Source organism: Oreochromis niloticus, linkage group LG19, assembly GCF_001858045.2.
Source record: "Oreochromis niloticus isolate F11D_XX linkage group LG19, O_niloticus_UMD_NMBU, whole genome shotgun sequence".
Classification (NCBI taxonomy): domain Eukaryota; kingdom Metazoa; phylum Chordata; class Actinopteri; order Cichliformes; family Cichlidae; genus Oreochromis; species Oreochromis niloticus.
This window is the reverse complement of record NC_031983.2, coordinates 6,546,052-6,567,535: the sequence shown is the minus strand read 5'-3', so window position 1 is coordinate 6,567,535 and position 21,484 is coordinate 6,546,052. Positions and strand designations below refer to the sequence as shown.

At 41.9% G+C, this 21,484-nt stretch overlaps 1 protein-coding gene and 1 long non-coding RNA gene across 3 annotated transcripts; one reads left to right on the top strand and one right to left on the bottom strand.

The window, feature by feature from the left end:
• Positions 1-698: 698 nt before the first annotated feature.
• On the top strand, positions 699-20,554 carry LOC100693880 (tumor necrosis factor alpha-induced protein 2). 2 transcript variants are annotated; one of them, XM_019348701.2, is made up of 11 exons: positions 699-797; positions 1,374-2,304; positions 2,560-2,671; positions 9,274-9,396; positions 10,002-10,096; positions 10,212-10,304; positions 10,412-10,535; positions 10,636-10,755; positions 10,871-11,026; positions 14,935-15,056; positions 19,946-20,554. In XM_019348701.2, the coding sequence occupies exons 2-11, from the start codon at positions 1,616-1,618 to the stop codon at positions 20,094-20,096; spliced, it is 1,785 nt and encodes a 594-aa protein (XP_019204246.1). In that variant the 5' UTR covers positions 699-797; positions 1,374-1,615; the 3' UTR covers positions 20,097-20,554. The 2 variants fall into 2 exon arrangements, with proteins under 2 accessions (XP_019204246.1, XP_025756772.1); XM_025900987.1 differs by lacking the exons at positions 14,935-15,056; positions 19,946-20,554 and adding an exon at positions 14,077-14,135.
• On the bottom strand, positions 2,678-6,997 carry LOC109195945 (uncharacterized). The gene is made up of 3 exons (XR_002057371.2): positions 5,895-6,997; positions 5,731-5,818; positions 2,678-5,656 (listed from the first exon to the last, which is right to left on the bottom strand). It is a non-coding gene; the product is annotated as an uncharacterized LOC109195945 (long non-coding RNA).
• Positions 20,555-21,484: the final 930 nt, after the last annotated feature.

Sequence of the window (21,484 nt, the reverse complement as noted above, 5' to 3'; positions counted from 1 at the left end):
AAACAGTCTGCTTACATGTATACTGCACACACACACACACTTTGACTTTCTGACCTCCAACCAATCTGGTTAAGTGTGGTGGAGTGGGTTGAGGTTTGGCAGTATTAGTTGTCATGGTTCTGTGTTTTTACTTTCACAAAGTCACAAACTTCCACCTTTAGCTTATTTAGGAGTCTAACAAATAAGTGAGTCATACTGATTATAATATCTTTCCTTTTAAAATCAAGCAAAAAAACACTGACGGTCTATTTAATGCTCATCACGCGTGTTTAATGATGATGAATGCCGCTAAAGCTCTGATGGCTCCAACTTCTGAAATGACTAAACATGAACACAACATCACCTTTTTACACTTTTATGGCCATCAGTTTTGGTTGGTTACAAAATAAAAACTAAATGACTAAAACCATAACATTGTAGTGAGCTTTTAGTGTTGTTGCGCAACTGACCTGCTAATGGCATGAAAGTAAAAGTGCAGGATTACGAAAGTTAAAAAGAATGTATAAAAGATTGTACAACATTTCCTAACAGTCGACAAAATCTCTGTTGAGAGAAGCTGATCCAGAGGCCAAATAATAAGAATGCTGCTGCCTTAGCCCAGCTTTCCATGTGTGTGTGTGTGTGCACGCACGTGTGTGTGTGTGTGTGCTTTGGGAGTGAGGGATTGCATGTGTGGCTCTCTGGATCTCTCTGAAATTTCCCTACATTGTCTGAGCAGGAGGAGCGTGTTTCGTTAGGCATAAAAGCCTGTTCACAGCAGCTGCAGTTACTTTCAAAGCAGTGATTGTGACGTCTATGTGAGTAGAATCTGACTTTTTATATATATATATATATATATATATATAATGTTGATAGTTTGTTTGGCCACAGAAATACTTTTTACAGACTTACTTTGGCGTATTGTTGTAATTAGATTAGATGAGGTTTTGTGTTTTTTCTGATTTCAGTAGTTTTCTTTGCTGTGTTAGGGCTGATGTTGTTTATGTCTCATTTTTAAATGTTTTGTTCTGTAAAAAGTGTTTTTTCATCTTCTTTTCATGCATGAAATTTGACAGTTTTTTTGTTTTTGTTACTGTGCTGGTGAGAGTTGTGGGATTTATAAAGCAGAAATCTCAGATAGCAGATTTTCAATTGTTCTTGTGTAATCTTACTGGAATTCAAAGTAATTCATGCATGTATTTATTTATTGATAATTAAAAGAATAGCAATGCATTTATTGCAAATTGATGGTTTAATCTATTTTTTTATTTTATGGTGATTCTGTACACAAGGCTAAAATGTTTAGTTTATGGCAATCATATTTTTAAAAAACTGTATGTTCAAACGGAAATAGTAGGTTTAAGAAAATTACTGTGTTTTTTTTTTTATTGCAGATTTGTCAGCACCTTTCTTGGTCTTTTGGTTACGTTTTACTACCTGGAGAAGAATGTGGACCCAGTCGGGTTCATCCACAACAGGCACAACTAAATTGTGTTTCGTGTGACATATTAAAGAAAAGAAATAGATGTTACGTTTGTTCCACAAAATAGTGCTGATGTGTAAAAAACACCTCCACTACAGAAATAACTTTCTCCATTTCTTCCAGAAATGTTAAATACCTAATTTTGGGAGAAATATGAACTGTTTGAAGATTATTTGTCTTTATTTTTGTCCATCAGTGAATCCTAATTTTGAGGAATACCTTGAAGGACAATACCTGTTTGAAGCCAACCAACTGTTGATAGACAGGGAGAAACATCTGTTTGGGGAGATAACCGAAGCTGATGCAATTACAGCTCATGAGGAAGCAGTAAAAAAGCTTGCTGCAGACTATGAAGCACTTGAAAAGCGTATAGAGCAGACCGTGCAGCAGAGTCTTTCTCTCAGCAGTGAGGAAACGGTGCCTGCTTTGACATCTGCAGTGAAAGCCATCAAACTTGAGGAAGAGCAGGACCAGCTGTGGAAACAAAGATGTCAGACGCCACCAGCCTGGAGGCCCAAGAAGTGGAAGGAGCACCATGACAAAGTGCTTCATGAATTAGTGTATAGTCGTTTGGAGAACCCATCAAGCCCCACTGGTGACCAGGAGAACCAGTCGCCTATCCGAGCAGACGTCCAGTCCATGGGCAGGCAGCTGAAGGAGGACATGCAGTGGGTGGTGGAGGAGGTGAAAAACTGCTACCCACCAGAGATGGACATCTGTAACTTTTATGCAAGACAGTACCATCAAACTTTCAAGGCAAAACTCAAACAGATTGCAGACTCTGTTCTGGATGACAAGGACTGCAGTTTCCTCCTGCGATGGGTGAAGGAGTTTTATCCAGGGTAAGCCACCAGTTCAATTATTGTTTGAAGTAGCATCTTTCTGTGCCTAAACATGATGATGTCTGTCAGTGTGAGGTCCTTCACTGATCCTTGAAGAATAAATACCTGAACAATTACAGATAGTGAGTAATAATACAAATGTAACGGCTAATTTCTTTTTTTTCTTAATGTGCAAAATAAAATGTCATTTTTTGTAGACTAAACACAGCATGGAGTGTTTATAGAAACTCATGTGTTATCTGCTCTGTGTACCAGAATCCTTGAAAAACCTGAGCTGGCCAGTAATATCAATACTGAAGCGCTGGGAAACCTGCTTCCTGACGAGTTACTGAAACCTCTGGAGGAGCAGTACCTCAGCAAACAACAGGTAACACAGTGTATCTAAGGCGTGTATCCAGTTAAACAGTATGGACATTGCAGGGCTTAAAGTGAGATGTGCAAGTCCAGCATCAAAGAGTTGCTGATTTTGAGGGGCACTGTTGGACACAATGGTGTGAAGACGTGTTTCCCGGGGCTCTGCAAAGCATTGACAAAAATGTTATTTTAATACACATTCTCGCTCTTTATATCAGGCTTGTGTGTTCTAAGTAACCCTTTTTGCTGTTGGTCGCCTGCTTTTTACTTCTTGAGGTCAGGAAACCTACTTTTGACAACTTCTGAGAAAGGCTGCATCCGAGGCCTCTTGGTTTCCTTCCTGGTTGGCTGTGGTAGCTGCAGCAGTAGTGTCCAGTTTTGCTATCTTCATGGCCTTTTCCCTTACATATGACTCCACGAGCGACAGCTTCCCTTGCATTCTAACATCAGTGAGGACTACGGCTGGGCCGCGTGAGGACAATCAAGTTCTTTCACTAAAAGTCCCACCATTTGCCTTCTTTGCACAATGGGAGATAAAAGGGAGCAAGGGAGAAAATGAGGCCAGGCTGATGCTGGTGGTTCACGGAGCCCGGAGCTGGGACATGGCTCTCAATGGGACACGGCTATCACGGAGGGCAGCTACGAGCAGGGTGCGGGTGCACTGTTCAGTGAAGTCACGTTTACCAGAGCATTGGAGGTTTTGAAACGGGACATCTGCGACAAGCTTGACTGCAAGATTGATACAGTTACTCATACACTGCGGTCGGAAATATCAGCTGTGAAGGCTGAGTTTAAAGCTGCAATAACCACCTTACAGGCCACCGTTAATGCTCAAGGGACCACCATTAAAGATTTGGAGCTTTCAGCTACAACTTGCAGTGACGACCTGACTTCTCCTCAATCTGCTGTAAGTGTCCTAAAGGAGGAGGTCAGACAACTGCAAGCCAAATGTGAGGATTTAGAAGGCGCAAGGCGCAATAATATTCGTCTTATTGGTGTCCCCGAGAGTTCGGAGACATCTAACCCTAGGGAGTTTATTTCACATCTTTTGCAAGACCTTCTGAAACTGAAAGAAGCACCTCTGCTGGATCAGGTTCACAGATCCCTTGGACCAAAGCCCAGAGATGGAGCGCCTCCTCGCCCACTGCTCATTAGAGTCCACTACTTCCATGTCAAGGAACAGCTGCTACATCATGCAGGGGCAAACTCTCCTCTACTTTACCGGGGCAGAAAGATCTCAATTTTTCCAGACTTCACTTCTGCAGTGGCTAAAAAACATTTACAGTTTACTAGTGTCAAGCGCCTTCTGCACTCTTGTCCTAGGATCAAGTTCGGCCTGTTCTATCCTGCAGAACTGAGGGTGACACTTCCAGATGGAGTTGTACGTAAGTTTACTGCCACAGACTTTGCCAATAAGATCCTGGGGGGCCCTGCCTCTCAAGACACATAAGTTCCTTAGCCCTTTAGGCTGATATGGTTAATTTTGTGATTCTTTTTTTGTGACATACATGTGTTTATTTGAGGTAAACTTGATTTATAGGATGTGTCTTGTTCTAATATATTTTAATACAATCCTTGATTTGTCTCTGCCTTGTATTGTAAGGAGCTTGAACTCAACTGGGACTTCGGATGGTTGGGAGGAAGTGCACAGGGGTTTATTTGGAGGGGGGTGCGCGCATCTTGTTTGGGAAGATGCTTCAGCATTTAGGGGGAAGTTTGGGTGTTTTCTTTGTTTTTTTATGTTGTACTGTTCTGTACACTTATTTTGGTCTTTAGGTGCTTTTCACCGGTCAGCTTTTGTTTTATTTTAATCTTAGTTCTAACATGGTATTGCAACTAAATATTAATAACCAACAAGCAGGTCACTCGTTTAAGTTTTGCAGCTGGAATTTTAAAGGTCTGAACCAGCCTATTAAAAGGAGCAAGGTTCTCCATCATTGCAATTTTTGGGCACCCAGATTGTGTTTTTACGAGAAGCACACCTAAAAATTTCAGATCATTTTAGACTTAGTAAGGGGTGGGTAGGCCTGTATCACTCTTCATTCAAATCCAAAGCCCGTCGTGCTGCTATTTTAATACACAAATCAGTTCCATTGTTTCCTCTAATGTTATAGCAGACCAGAATGGTAGATTTATTATTGTGAGTGGGAGTATTTTGAACACTAAATTCATTTTTGCCAAAATCTATGCTCCAATTGGGGTGAAAACTATTCTTGTCTTCCCACTATTTGGTCCTTGGTGGGGATTTTAATTGTTGGCTCGGTCCGCTGGATCGATTCTCAAATAAGCCTGGTTGGCAATCAAACTCAAGAGGTCACCAGAGGTCTATAACGACAGGTTGTCCTTGCAGACTGAGTTTGATCACTTGTCCTCTGGTCGGGCTGAAGAGATGTCGTTGAAGTGTCAGCACTCCCAGTACAAGTATGGGGATAAGGCCGGTAAACTGCTTTCCCCATCAGCTTCGTAGTGCAGCAGCTGCACATTTCATTCCTCGGATTAAGACATCAATGATGTTGTTTCTATGGATCCTAAAATAATGAATAACCAATTTCGAGACTTTTATTCATCTCTTTATGCTTCTGAATGTGAATTTAGCACTGAATCTTTGGACTCCTTTTTCAATCATCTTAAACTCCCATCAATTGATCAAACACATAGTCTTTGGCTGGAGGAGCCAATAACTGTAGAAGATATCCTGCAAGTGTGACCAAGTGGTCGGCGGGGTTAGATAAAAACTAATAAACGACAACGCCACCTAGGGGAATTTCACCCCTAGGAAATATATATTTAAGAAAAATAAGTAAAAGTGAGTGGGTACAAGCAACAATCCAGAATAAAATAGAATAGAACCAGAAAAAGGTAAGCCCACTTAATAAAAACAGTTTCACAACAAAACAAGACAGCAGCTCCAGCGAGGAGGAGCCCTCAAACAGGCGTCTTGATTCTCCAATTAAGGTTGGGCGATTTGCCACGGAGAGGTGAAGGCAGCAATCAAACCCTAAAACAACAGATAAATGTAACCCTAGCCTCTTGTAGCTGTGAATGCTAATAAAAGTAGTTTTAACGGCTTACCCCAGGACCGGAGGCGCTATACTCTCACTGGTGGAGATAACTCGAGCACCTCTCTCCGCAACGCCGGAATAAAACAGAAACTTCCGCGCTACTACAGGCCGCAAAAACTATATTATTACAGATTCTAGTACTCGGAGGGAATCCGAGATTAAGCGAGAGCCTACCTGTAGCTGTCATATGATCTACTCGCTTGCTGATCAATCCGTCGCGGTTTGCCAGCATTGACTACTGCTTTTTGCCAAACGGATGGGAGGGAGAAAGAAAAAGAAAGGCCAGTAGCCCATCCGGCTACATCAGCTATCAACAAATTACAGTGTTCTAAGTGTCCCAGACAGGACGGGTTTCCCGTTGAGTTCTATCGTAAATTTATGCCTAAACTGGCCCCGCATTTGAAGTTAGATCCCTCCCACCATCTCTACTACAGGCATCTATATCCTTGATCTTAAAAAAGGATAAGGATCCATTACAATGTGGCTCATACTGTCCCATTTCTTTGCTAAATGTGGACTATAAAATCCTTGCCTAACTTTTAGCGATGCGTGTGGAAGCACTCTTGCCATCTGTAATTAGTCTGGATCAAACAGGATTTATTAAAGGGAGATATGCCTTCTCTAATCTTAGACGTTTGTTTAATGTTCTTTACAATCCTTCAGACTCCAACAGCCCTGAGTTTGTGATCAGTTTAGATGCTGAGTAAGCTTTTGACAGAGTCGAGTGGGGATACCTTTTTTATGTTTTGGAAAATTTTGACTTTGGTAAAATAATCATCGCATGGTTGAAGCTTCTTTATGCTTCCCTGCTTGCCGCTGTTAAAACAAATGGCACATATTCGGACTTTTTTCCTCTTTTCAGAGGGACTAGGCAGGGCTGTCCCATAGTACCATTGCATTTTGCAATTGCCATTGAGCCTTTGGCCATATCGCCAGATCTAACCGATGTATCACCAGGGTTACTAGAAATGGTATGGAACAAAGGGTCTCCTTATATGCAGATGATTTGCTTCTTTATATCTCAAACCAGCATCTTCAATTCCTACGGTGCTCTCAATACTTGAACTGTTTAGCCTTATTTCTGGATATAAGTTGAGAGATGAACAATGCCCCGGCGTGGCTAAGCTTGGAGACCTCTTCCTGTGTCTTATCCTCCTTACCTGCCCTGATTTATAAAAAACCTGCGCAACGTCCAAGCGCAGGTTTTTATAATAACATCTTGATGCATTCTCAAATCATCCAGGAAAGTAAATCTTACAATGCTGTGAATGCAGCCATTCCCCAACTCTCTGTGAATGGTACTCATGGCCATTGATCAGTGGTCTTTGATCAGTGGGTTTTGGTCAGTGGTTGTTGATCAATGGTCATGAGAATTTGCATATTAAGATTAAGGAACTGACCTCACAGCCCATTGTTCCTTCAGTGGGCTGGTTTCAGTCATTATGCAAATGTACTGTTTATAAGATTGGGGAAACCTGCAGTCAGCTGAGACTGAAGAAGTCACTTGGATGAGTGATGAAACGTTTCTTCCACAAAACGCTACGTCCAGATGAACAGAATCAACTTTTTGGAGATTTTTATAATAACACTATTGTGAAAGTTACCTTGAAAATATGGTATCAATTTCGTCGTTATTTTAAGTTAAACTTTTTTCCCTTCAGTCACCCATTTTGAAAAATCCTTCTTTTCAACCTCCTTTAGTTGATGGCGCTTTGTATTTGTGGGCCTTGTTGGGTATCAAGTCTTTGCTTCTTTTGAACAGCTTTCATTTAAATTTGGCCTTGCAAAAAGTCATTTCTTTTGTTATTTACAAATCCGGAGTTTTGTTAAGGAGAAATACTCCCAGTGCCCATCTAGACCTCCTTGTCATGACTTTGATAACCTTTTGTTACCTCCCCCCTCATGACAGGGCCTGATATCCTGTCTGTATGAGTGTCAGGGTTCTTGGGTCATTGACCCAGCGTTTTCTGTTCATGTTCACTGTTTATTTCCCACTCATTCTCATTGCCTCTGTATTGTGTTTCAGTTACCTCCTTGTGTCTTTACTCAGATTAAGTTCAGCTGTGTACTCACCGGTCTCTCATTATCATCTTCATCCCTCCGTGTATTCAAGTCCTCAGTTTCCCTCCATTCATTGTCGTGTCATTGATGTTGTCTACGCCGTACGTGTGTCCAGTCCAGCCAGCCAGTTCAGTCTTTTCAGATCAGTCAGTCCTCCATTTCATGTTCTGTTCATCCGCTCTCAATAATAAACTTGACCTTCAATTCGTCACTCATCAACGAGTCCTGCGTTTGGGTCATCTCTTCCTCGCATCCACACACGACACCCTGACAATGAGAGAATATGTTCCTTTAGTAACTCCTTAACCTTGGCTATTAAAATGGCATGGGAGAGGGATTTGGGATGTGTGATTCAGCATGACTTTTGGGATAAAATTCTTTACCGGGTCCATTGCTTCTCATTATGTGCCAAACATGGGTTAATTCAATGTAAGATTTTACACCCGTGTACACTGGAGTAAAGCCAGACTTGCTCAAATATACCCCAACCTTAGCCCTGATTGCGACCGCTGTCATCAAACACCTGCCTCCTTAATACATACGTTCTGGTCCCTCAAACAATATCGGATTAATATTTTTCTGACTCTATCAAAGATCATCCAGCTGCCCCTCCAACCTGTGCCCTCAACTGCATGTTTGGGGTTCTTCCTGATGCAGCTGTTTTGCCGATGCCCCAGGCGGATTTGGTTGCATTTCTCACCTTATTGGCAAAGGTGACGCAGAATATTGTTATGTTGGAAGTCCCCTTCTCCCCCATCGTGGGAAATCTGGATCAGAGATGCTTTGCAATTTAGCAAACTCGAAAAGATTAATTCACCCTGTGTGGGTCTATGGCCACATTTTTTCAGATCTGGCAACTCTTTTTTGATCATGTTCAGACTTTGTGGTCCCGCAACACTCCCATTTAGCCAGATCAGACTTTATTTTATTTCATGTTAAATTATACAAACTCTATTGTGCCTGTACTTTATGATGGCATTTATTTATCTACTTTATTTATATTTTTTTACGGATTTGATTTATTACACTGAGTAAGCTGACCACTCATTTTAAATCTTAGACCTTTTTTTGTTTGTTTTGTTTGTTTTGGTTTGGTTTGGTTTTGGGGGGGGTTTGTGTAGGGGTGTGGGTTTTTAAACTTTGCACATCTCTTTTGTCCACTCAGGAACTGTTATTTCGTATTCCAGGGTTTATTTTTGCATTATTAGCTTGGCTCTTTTTTTTTTTACATCTACTGGCACTGTTGTAATTATGAGGTGGGAATGTATGTCACATATTGTTTTATGTTCTGCGAAAAGAAAACAGCACATTGTTTAATTTGTCTTTTGTAAAACTGATGTAATAAAAATATCTGGGGAAAAAAAAGAGTTGTTGGTTTTGGTGGATGTTGTTTTAGACATAATATTGAAGACGTAATTGTTACTGTCAGTAATTAAATCTTTACACATGAAAGCAGTTTAAAAGTGGCAGCTGTGTGTTGTTGTGTGTTTAGAGCGACCTGATGATTTATATTGACCGAGTATTGGATGAAGCGAAGAAAGAGTGGGATCAAGGAAAGGAGCCGACAAGAGATGATGGTTGCTACGTCAGTCCTGTGGCCTATGATGTCATCCAGGTAGAGTTGCTGCAACAACTTGATATAAAAGAGGCTGAAATCGATGCTTTTATAAAAATGTATTAAAATAAAGTGAAAGGCGTCACATGTGGTGGCCAACTTTAAGGATCCTTATAGTGAGTCATGCATTTGTTGACTTCTAATTGTTGACCATTACTGACCATGATGAGAGGCTTTGAATAAATTCCTGTGTCAGAACTGTGCAATGAAAAATTGTTGTGGTTAAATAATGATGTAACATTGTTTTGACATGACATGTACTCTGTTATCCACTTTAAAACTTTCCAAAGAAGTGCCGATAAATGTTTTCCAGCCTGCTGCACATGTTAACCAAACTGAAAAAGACTTTGAGAAACTTTGAGGAAAAAATTAACAAACAAGGAAGAGAATTATTTTTGTTTTGGTCATTTATAGAAAGTCACAGTTTCAAATCCTCCCATGGTTCTGTAGCTTAATCACTTGGGTTAGTCACTAACATTGTAAAGCACTGGGTTTGGTTCCTGCTGTTAGTTTAACTGGATCTGAAAATGCTGGAAGTGCATTGCTGTGTAAAGTACTTTAAGTACTTAAAACTGCCACTGATTTGCCAATCCATTTGTCTTCAGTTTATCAACGGCATCATGACATCAGCACATATAACTGTAAGAGACCCGCACAAGGCCCAGAAAATAACATCCAACCTGACAGACTTCATGCAGAGGTAACAAGGCTTCACAAGGCTGTCTTTTAAATATTGTCATTTAAAAATACATTTTAGTTTAATGTTTGGTAATAACAAGATAATAAATGTGAAAACTGTTCTTAATCTTCTGCAGGTATCAAAATTTTCATGAAGACATCATAAGGCAGAACAAACCGCACAGCAAAGCTTTCATAAAGGCAAACCTCAGCTGTGTCGAACAGTTCAAGTATGTTTCTGATCCAGTTAGATGGAGATAAAATTATAATTTTACCTTCATCATAACAGGTGAATATTTCACTGTGAGCTGATGTGTCCTGTGTGGTCTGTCTAAAGGGACTTCCTTGTGGACCGCGATCTGTTCCCAGAGGATGTGCAGAAAAACTGTTTGCAGGTCCTGACTGAGATGAAACAGTCTGCCCACACTTATTTATTAACCCCTGTGCACAAGGTCCTCAAGGTAAGTTCTTTACAAATGCAGATATCAATAATCCTCAGGATTAAATCCTAATATGTTTTAATCAAAGATTTAAAAACTGTGTTATTTGGTCCTCACACAGCCACACTACAAAAAACTGGGAACCAGTGACTGGCTGAAGAAGAACACGTTTAAGAAGCTGCTGAATAGCACTGAAGAAGAGCTTCGAGAACTTCAGGGTTCGAGTCAGTCCTCTTTCCAGGTAAAAGGATGAAACTTTATAATGGACTGAATGGCCATTATTGCCTTTATTGCCAATGTTTTAGTGAAAGGATTATGATGCGCTCTGACTACTTAAATACTTGGTTTAAATTCAGGAGCTGATTGGTCAGCTTTACCAGGAAATGACAGTAGAGTATGTCCAGAGGCTCCTGAAAGGAAAGATCAAACTGAAGGACAGCATTCAGCAGCAGAAGGCTTACGAGACTGTGAAAGAAAATGCAGAGAAACTGCACGAGCTGTTTGCCAAAATGGTGAGACTTGATCTTTAATGCACACTTTAACTGAGACACAAATAAAATCAATCAAGCACAAACACTGATCAACATAACATTGTTTGATAGGGTGATTCAGAATCAGAATCAGAAAGGGTTTTATTGTCAAATGTTGAGCAGGTTTACAACATAAGGAAATTGCTGTGGTACTTATTGCAAAACATACTGTAAGACAAACGCTTAAATAAACATAAAAATTTAAATTAAAAGTGCTAAGCAGATTGATATACACATGCATGCAGGTGATGATCAGTGCAAAAATGGAACAGATTCAGAGAACACAGTATAGGGCAGTGGTTCTTAACCTTGTTGGAGTTACCGAACCCCACCAGTTTCATATGCGCATTCTCCGAACCCCTCTTCAGTGAAAAATTAAAAAAAAAAAAAAAATTTCAAATTCAAGACAAAATGAGCCGTGCATGAACATCACCTTGTTCAAAGAACAAAACCAACACAATGCATGAACTTACAACAAATTACATACCTGCAAATCAGTGTGACTTCTGCTGTTGCCTTTGAGAGACCAGTTCAGATATGAATGGCTTCACCTTGGCAAGTGCCACTCTCATGTCATTTTCACAGAAAAGTCTGTTCCTTTTCTTCGTTTTTATGTCCAGCATCGTCGAAAAGGATTGCTCGCAAAGATATGTTGTAACAAATGGTATAAAAAAATCCAGGGCTTTCTTAGCAATAATTGGATACTTGTCCATTTGTCGACACCAAAACGTTGAGAGTGTTGTTGTTCTGAAGAGTTGCTGTTGAACCTGGCTCTGCTGAATTTCAATGATTTCGTCAAGGTATTCATCATTGACATCTGCTGTCTCAACAGCAAACATGAACGGCTGTCTCACCCATGCTGGATATGACTCTCTTGTAGGGAAATATCTGTCAAGAGACTTTGCAAGCTCATCTAAGTGCGTTGCAATTGTTTGCTTCAGTTCCGTGGATACAGGAATATCTCCGATTCCAGACACATCTTCGATCTTACTTACACAGTTGTCCAGAAGGGGGAAGTTTGCGAAGTTGTTGTTCTCTGTTCGTCGTTTCCATAACATTAGCTTTTTTTGAAAAGCCTTCAGGTGTTCTTCCGCTTCTATGATATTGACTCCACCACCCTGCATCTGCTGATTGAGATGATTGAGAGCTGCGAATATATCAGCCATGTATGCTAAAATGAGAATGAACTCAGGATTTTTAAAGCAATCTGCATGAAAGTGTTGGTGCTCTTGCAAAAACAGGGCTAATTCCACACGCATGGCAAAAACACGATTCAGCACCTGTCCCCGGGATAACCACCGAACATTAGAATGGTACAGAAGTACCTCGAATTCAGAGCCCATTTCTTTACACAGCTCACTGAAGATGCGGTGCCTCAGAGCACTATTTCGCACATAGTTCACACATTCCACCACAGTTTTTAATACTTCTGCCATTTTTGGAGGCAAGGTTTTTGTTGCCAATGCATGCCTGTGCAAAATACAATGAGTCACAATGATGTGTGGTGCATCGGCTTTTACTAGCACACCAAAGCCAGAGTTTTTTCCCAGCATGACTGGAGCTCCGTCCGTACAAACTGCAGAAACCATGTCCCATGAAAGATTGTTGTCTCTGAAGAAGTCATCCACAAGCTTCTTCACATCGGCTGCCTTAGTTGTTGTTGTAAGAGGCTTACAAAATAAAAAATCTTCTTTTATCATGTCATCTTTCACATAGCGCACAAAAACAGTAAGATGGCTTAGATTAGCAACGTCTGCGCTCTCATCGAGTTGAAGGCTGAATTTTGCCGGGCTTGAAATCAGATCGGCGACTACTTGAGCCAAGATGTCTTTACTCATGTCTTCTATTCTGTCGCTGACGGTGTCATTTGAAAGAGGAATTTGGGATAATTTACCTTCGGCCGCTGTTCCGAGTATCAGATTTGCCATCTTTAACGCAGCTGGTTTCACGAGTGTTTCACCAATGGTGTGTGGCTTGCCCTGCTTTGCGATCAGGTAAGCAACTTCGTACGATGCTGTGAGGATCGGTTTGTTAACGGGTACAAATCCAAGAGGAGGCAGAGTGGGCCTTTCATCCAATCTGGTGTTGTGTTCTTGTATTCCCTGTCTCCATGCAGCTTCAAGAAGTGTTCCTTTAGTTTTGCCGGTGCGAGACTAGAGTTGCTCAACTTGGCACTGCAAATCATGCAGATAGGACGCTCACTCCCATCACGTTCCGTGATACATGTGAATCCATATTGTACATATTCGTCCGACCACTTTCTTCTTTTAGCCGACATAGTTAGTATGGATTAAAATGTTAGAAAAAATCACACGAAGCACTACCACAACATTCACATGTTGACTACTGCACGCACTACATTCCCCGCAGCACTGATTGGCCAACCAGTGTAGCATGATCATCTGCAGCCAGTGATGGCCAGAAGGGGGCGTGTCATCACAAATTTACACGATAATTCGGGTGTGTCTGGACCTCTGCGACCTCCATGGTGGAGGCTCTGCCGAACCCCTGAGACCGACTCACCGAACCCCTAGGGTTCGATCGAACCCAGGTTAAGAACCACTCGTATAGGGTCATGTGTTTGTGGTGGGAACAGTCATATGGTTATTGTTGCACGATCTGATATCGTCGTGTTGGTGTTGTTCCCAGATCATCATACTAAATGTTGTTCCAGGATCAACATTGCAAGTGACCAATCAGAATGTTGTGACATCATACTTTTGCGACTTCGGGAAAAACCGCCGTAAAACAAAAAACTGTACTTAAGCTGCGAGAAACCGCCTCTGTCCACCGATCAATGGACCCTGACCCTGACCCTAACCCTTTAATAAACAGTAAGCAGAATTGATATTGTCCTTGCAACATTGGAATTTCATAAATGCACGAATGGCTTGGCGCGCAAAAGAATAACGTCACAACAATGTGATTGGTCACTTGCAATGTTGAACCTGGAACAACATTTTCATGATGATCTGGGAACAACACCAACACGACGATATCAGATCATCCGTTATTGTTCATGAATCCAACAGCAGAGGGGAAGAAACTGTTCTTATGCCTGAGGGGAGCAGGTCAAACAGACTGTGTCCAGAATGAGAAGGGTCAGCTGTGATCCGAGCTGCACGGCCCAGTGTCCTGGAGGTGTACAGGTGCTGCAGAGATGGGAGTCTACAGCCAATCACCTTCTCAGCAAAGCGCACAACACGCTGCAGTCTGTTTGTCCCTGATGGTGGCTCCATCATACCACACGGTAATGGAGGAGATGAGGATGGACTCGATGATTGCAGTGTTGTTGGCAGGTTGAATTTCTTCAGCTGCCTCAGGAAGTACATGCCCTGCTGGACCTTCTTTATGACAGAGGTGATGGTGGGCTCCCACTTGAGGTCCTGTGTGTTGGTAGCACCCAGGAAGCGGAATGAGGCAAACAACCTTAGTCACAAATTCAACTAACTACAATAAAACAACCATTGATGGGCTGTATTAAAGTTTTGAAATTTACCCTCTTAGTTTGGTTTTACTTTTAAAATCAAGTGAATGAAAAGAAAAATCAGTAAGAAATAGAAAAATACATTTCTCAATAGATGTTGGATCTGGAATGGTGAGAGGACAAGGAGTGGGAGGGGGTTACTATTATGAGACGGGGATTATAATAAGCTAAAATAGATCCTTTGCCACTTACAGTACAGGACTTTTAGATAAGAACTGGAGCAAATTTTCAGTCTGTGTAACTGAAAGAATTGAAAATTCGCATATACTGCCCAGCTAGCTGGAAATTCCAGTGCAATTACTCCAGAAGAAAAAACATAATTATTTCCAAAAACAGCAGCTATGCTGATTACAGTTTGGGGAAACTTGCAGACTAAACTGACATCACTGATTTGTCTTCACAGGGATCCAAACAAGACTGGTTAAAGGAAATCCTGACCAAGATGGCAGAAGTGCTAAAACTCCAAGATATTCCTGCCATACAGATGCAAATTGTTTCACTGGGATCTGCTTATCCCGACCTCAGGTAACTTTTGAATTGACTCACACATTATTTACTTTAATACAAAAACATACAGAGTATAACTCACGCAAATGTAATGTGCTCTCATTTTTTGGGCCTGTTGTATCAACTGTAACATAAACAATAAGGACAGAACTATATCACGATAAGAGGTTTGTGAGACATTAGGCCAGGATAAGCAATCATACTTTTCAGAGAGAGCTGAGGGGAAACAGGAAGCAGACTGAGCAAAACATCTTAATTGGTATCAGATATATCTTGTGAGCAGGATGAGCTACATTCATGGGAACTAACATGAGCTAAAAGTAGATGTCCTGCCTTTCTATTTTACATTACCAGTTTCACTGATAGTCCACATAAACAGAGAACTAAATAAAACATGCTGGCATGAGAGAAGCAACAGCAGCTTTGCGTAGAGGAAGTCAATAATTCCTGTTAATTAGAGTTAAAAGGAGAGTTTTTACCAAATGTGGCACCAGAAACCAAACTGTCTTGTTCTGGTCTTATTTCTAACCTTAAAGGAAAAAGGGAAAGGGAACCAAGAGACATAAACACTGCTCTTATATATAAACTCATATATGTTTATACTAGAGATGGCACGATACCACTTTTTTATGTCCGATACCGATATCATAAATTTGGATATCTGCCGATACCGATATGAATCCGATATTGTGTTTTTTAATCAATAAAACTGTTTTTTTTAATATCTTGCTGCATTTTGTATAAGTTCATACTCAAGTTTAAATAAACAACAACACTAAAGCTATTCTGTTATACCTGTGTGTAAAAAAAATACACTGCACCCAAAATATTTCATAGTTCAGCAACACTGATCAATCTAATAAACCTTACCTAACTTAAAACCTAACTTAAACCTACTCCATCCTCCCTATTCTGGTATTTTAAAGAGTACTTAGCAGAAATATTAAGCAACCTAACTAATAGGGTTGCAAACTCCCAGCAAAGAAAAAAAAAAAATAGGGAACCACCCACCCTCCACCTCATGATGCTTAATCGATGTAATCAACTTTAATTTGATGCAGGGTGAAAAAAAATGCACAGAAACAAATTATTTTTCAAGAATAATTAAATAGATTCAAAATCTTTCTTCAACAGAATTGCAGAATTCACAGACGGTACCTTCCCAAAGGAAAAAGTACTATAGCTTACTAGGGTATATAGACTTAAGAGTTACTATATATAGTAATGGACTTCTATATATTTTACATCAGATTAAAACTTTGGGTGTAAGATTCAGATAATTATTTATTAAAAGCTAGACATTTTAAATGAGAATAAGAAAGAAAAGTATGTCTTTGTGCCCCCTTTTCCCTGTTCATGCCCTATCGGCCCCCCTGGCTAAACTTTGCTAGATCCGCCCCTGCACAGTTACCAGCCGTCAGCTGCGTAGAAAAGGATCCTGGTGTAGAAAGTAATATTAAATAAATTCTAACAGCAGCTTATCAAGCTTAAACGTGCTGCTGTTGTTCAGCCGCTGGTTTCCTCTTTCTGGCGCGAAGTGGGCCAAAAACAAAGAAGAGAGACGGACTCGCGACAGAAAAGCCGATCAGCTGATCGTTAAGCAGTTTCAAGATTGAAGTAGCAGCAGGAAGGTGAGGGAGAGAGAGAGGCAGTCGCTCCATATATCGGTTGTTAAGCTTAACGTGGGAACGCTTTACAAACATTCAGAGATGAACTTACACACTTGCTTTACTTCTCTCTGGGATAACTTCCTCCGAGATGAAATGCTGGTTTGGTAGCGAGGCTACAAATACACACAGCTGCTCTATCACATGAGGCATACTGCTGCAACGTGCTACGGTTATGAGCCGAGTTACGCCGTGTTGCAAGTTTTGTGAGCTGCTTTTTTTGATATTTAATGGATCGGAGTACATTTTTTATTTTTCGCCGATATCCGATCCAGTAATTTAGGTCAGTATCGGACCGATACCGATACGTAATATCGGATCGGTCCATCTCTAGTTTATACTGAATAAGATTTTTATGGAAGACTTATGTAAAACTAGTTCAGTGTGTGATGAAGTTGAAAAACCAGGATGAGTCACAGGAATTATTAGAAAAGTAGGGTTTTAATTTATTAAACTCAAAAAATTATATTTACAAAAGTAATAAATGTTGAGCTCGTAAAAGAGGTGAAAGAAACAAAACTGAACTCAGGCAAAGAACTGTGAACTCAGCAAACGTCCGGGGCTGAACCTCGTGGTCCTCGAGCAGTGTTTTTTGAGGGGCTGCCCAAGGCCACTGCCCACTGGGTCCCCTGCCATCACCTGGCCGCCAGACCGGAGGCTACACGGCGGAGCGGCCCGCTCATCAAACGCTGAGTTCAGGCGCCGGCGTGTGGAGTCCCACAAACCCCTTCACAGCGCTGCTTCAGGCCGGGGGCCCAGAATTGCCCGACGGCGCTTCTGAGCCACGGGGAACCGCACAGACGCCAGGGCCAGAGTCCTGGAAGTGTGTGTGGCCGGGGCACCTACTGCAGGAATGTCCAATGAGTTGGGACGGGTGTTCCGCATCGCCGGGGCTACAGCACCTGCCCCCGGTCCCGGAGGGACGTACCACATTCCGGTAAGGTGTCAAGAAGGTGGACTCAGGCTGGACGCAGACCCTGGTCCACCAAAGCTTGGTTCGGCCTGGGGCGTTGTGGGAAGCAGAATGGGTGGAGGTGAAGTGTGTGTATGGGGACATAAGTATCCTGTGGTGCCGCTGCTGCTACAATACAAGGGCAAAACGCAAGGGGTAAAGGTGCCGGTTGGTCAGCGCCTGTTGCATCCCCTAATTTTGGGCACCAACCAATTGGCCGGGGTTACATAGCTTGCTGGGACAGTATGCGGGGATGAGATTGTGACCTTTAGACACGTGTAATGTCTGCACGCCGTTCAGCGGTGACGCGGGGTCATCTAACACTGACTCTGGGGGGGAGGAGGCCGAAAAGTGTGCGCAAGCCCTGTTTAAGGTCATCTCCCAGGTTGGTATTCCAAAAGAAATACTAACCGACCAGGGCACGGCGTTCATGTCTCGCACACTAAAGGAGCTAAATGGTAAATGGCCTGTATTTGTAAGGACCCCAAAGCGCTTTACACATCCAGTCATCCACCCATTCACACACACATTCACACACTGGGCAAAAAATTACTGGGCATTAAATCTGTTCAGACCAGCGTCTACCTCCTTCAGACTGACGGGCTGGTGGAGCGGCTGAACAAGACTTTAAAGTCCATGATTCATAAGTTCGTTCACAAGGATGAACGCAATTGGGATCGCTGGTTAGACCCTCTGCTGTTTGCAGTGAGGGAGGTACCCCAGACCTCCACAGGATTTTCTCCCTTTGAGTTGCTGTAGAGCAGACAGCCGTGGGGGGTGCTCGACCTGATTAAAGAAAACTGGGAGGAAGGGAGGAGCCCCGTGAAAAATGAGATTCAGTACGTGCTGGACCTGAGAGCAAAACTGCACAGGTTGGGGAGTCTGTCACGGGCAGGTGCGTCCACAGGTGGAGAAAACAGCAGACATTGCATCCTGCCTGCAGCGATTGTGCAGCTAAAACAGGCTCTCTGCGGGGAGCCGCTGCTGTTCACACCTAACTTTTCCCTCCCTTTTTGTCTGCAGACAGATGCCTTAAACAGAGGGCTGGGAGCCGTTTTGTCCCAGCAGGTAGGGGGAGCTGACCGCCCAGTTCTCTACATCAGCCAGAACCTGGCGGATCGGGAGTCCCAGTATAGCACGGTCGAGAAGGAATGTTTGGCGATCCGGTGGGCGGTCGACTCCCTTTCCTAATCCCTCCCGGGGCACCCATTCCCCCTCTGCACAGACCATGCCCCGCTGCAATGGCACACATGAAGAATGCCCGGATCACTTGGTGGTATGTGGCTCTGCAGCTGTTTCAGTTCAAGGTGATCCACAGGCCAGGTGCACAGACGGTCGTGGCCAATTTCCTCTCCTTCTCCGGGGGGCGGGGGGTTAGTTCGGCTGGATGGAGCCCCAGCCTCAGTCGGGCGGTGGGGGTGTGTGGGGGAGGTGTGGTCTCTGGCCTGCTGCAGCGGAGGAGTGACAAAATGACCTCGCAGGGCGGCACGCAGGCGGGAAAAACAGGTGTGCCTGACTGTTTCGTTAACGGTGTGTCTGTTCTGTTTGGCAGTGAGAGCTGACATGAGACGTGTGTGTGGCACAGAGTGAGGAGTGTCTGCATAAACAAAGAACTGTTCCTCTCACTTTCGAGAGTGTGTGTGTATGTTACAGGGTCCCATGTCACAATAAGTAAACAAAATGTGCACGCTTACAAATAGAATGAATGTACTTAAACCAATCAATAAACTTATTGGAAACTAAAGTGTGTTATTGTGTTCAAATTAAGAAATAAAAATACACAAGAGTTACCAACTGTAGAGTGTGGCCATGGGTTTTGCCATCGCATGGAGAATCACATGCATTTCAGGCACAGATCCATTTCAGCAGTAGGAGTTCCACCTATTGTCACCTTTCCAACAGAGGTGGACTGAGTCACATTTTCCATCTCCCCTCTCTTCAGCAGTTTAGATTGGCATGGTGATGTGTTACTGACAGCTGTTAGTGTTTGCAGGAAGGATGTGTCAGGGGCAGAAAACTGGCTACAGACAGAAAAAGACATAACATGGCAATGAAACACAAGTTTAGACGGGATCAGTGAAGTTATAACTTCTGCTGTTATTCTTATGTTGAAAGTGAAATAAAACATTGCAGATTCTATTTAGCTAAAAAAAAAAAATGCTCAAACTCATTTCTTTATATTTTTTTCTTTTCTATATCAAATGTGGCAGCTTTCACATGACAATCCTTTTTTTCACACATACTTTACGTCACTTTTTTTAACCCTTTCTTCTTTCTGTCACCAACAGTGAAAAACATGTTTCGGCTCTGCTCAAACTCAAGACAAACCTCTCCAAAGCCGACAGGAAAATCACCAAAACCACTCTGTCGGACACACTGAAAGAGAGCCGTGCTGATCCTGGAACCCAGAAGTTTTTCTCCAAAGTTGAAGTGAGATGAGCCGCACATTTGCTTGTCAGAGTATCACTGACTGAGAGTTTGGTTGCACAGCAGCAATATTATTGTGTATTATATTGTGTTACAGTCTATCTCTGTAAAGACATACAGAGTGAATGCCATGGAAAAACCTTCAGATGTTACTTAGACTGAAATCCCTATCATACGCAGACTCTGTGATGGTGAATGCTTGCTGTAGTTACTTTATGTTACTCTATACATAAGCTAGACGTTACAATCATGCTGGTAATTTTTGTGCATTTCATGTAAACTGTAAATAAGTATGCAGGTGTCTGTTTTTATACACTTACAAACAAGTCAGTGTTGTTCTATTATATGTCGTTTTGTTTAAAAACTACAATGATGTTAAAGTCTAGTTTTTTCATAAGTTGTATTTTATGCCGTATTGTATTACAGAGAATTATGTAAGTTGAGTTTTTTTAATAAATGTGCAAAAACCAGCTCAATTTGTTTTTACTGTTTACTCTGTTTAGTAGATGATCCACATGTAAACTAACTGTAGGGTTTATAGTATGTGGGAAAAACAGCAATAGTACTGGCAACAGACAGGGAATGGAGTTATAGTTAATGTCTATAATAAGTATCAACATATGTTAATTATAAAAATCATAAGAATGATAACTGCAGGTTACAAGTGAACACTATATCTATACATATAGCTTGATAGGTAATGCAGCATTACAGACAAACCCTACAGCAACCATCACCAACCAAAACCAACCAGCTGATCTACACCACAGTAGCAGTGATCACTGAGATGCTTGGCTACAAGATGAACCACCACAAGTAGCATTGCCCTCCATGGAGGAGGAGACTAGAAGCTAAGATCAAGGTAGTATGGAGGGAAGTTAGCCATTAATAGTTCAGAAATGGTTCTAAAAGACCTTCCCAGCTTGTGTAAATCTACATCTCTCCTTAGAGGTTCACTCATTGAATCATCTAAATCTGATATGTCTAAGAAATTATCTTGCATAAAACCCATGGATCTTTGAGGAAGTCTTTGAAGGAATCCTGTGAAGTCCGAGGTTACATGGCTTTAAAGATTATATTTAATGAACCCTTCATCAAGGGAGTACTAACAATAGTCATTCCCGACCCAGCGAGGAATTACTCTTCCGTGTCTCCAGCAGCTTTGAACAATTCTGGGAAATCATTGGCACGCTGCTGTGAATAGCTGACGCTCAATGAGTCCCAGTTTATTTATTCATTGTTTTATATACCTGTAGCTAATGAGCTGGGGAAGGATGTCTTGAAGGAAATTATTTTCAACATGCGGCTTTTTCCTGAAAGTGTGTCATAACTGCAGGAGGGGGGATATTGCTTAGTCAGAGGGGAGGAGGTCACAGTAAAAAATTCCCAAATGAGAGGCA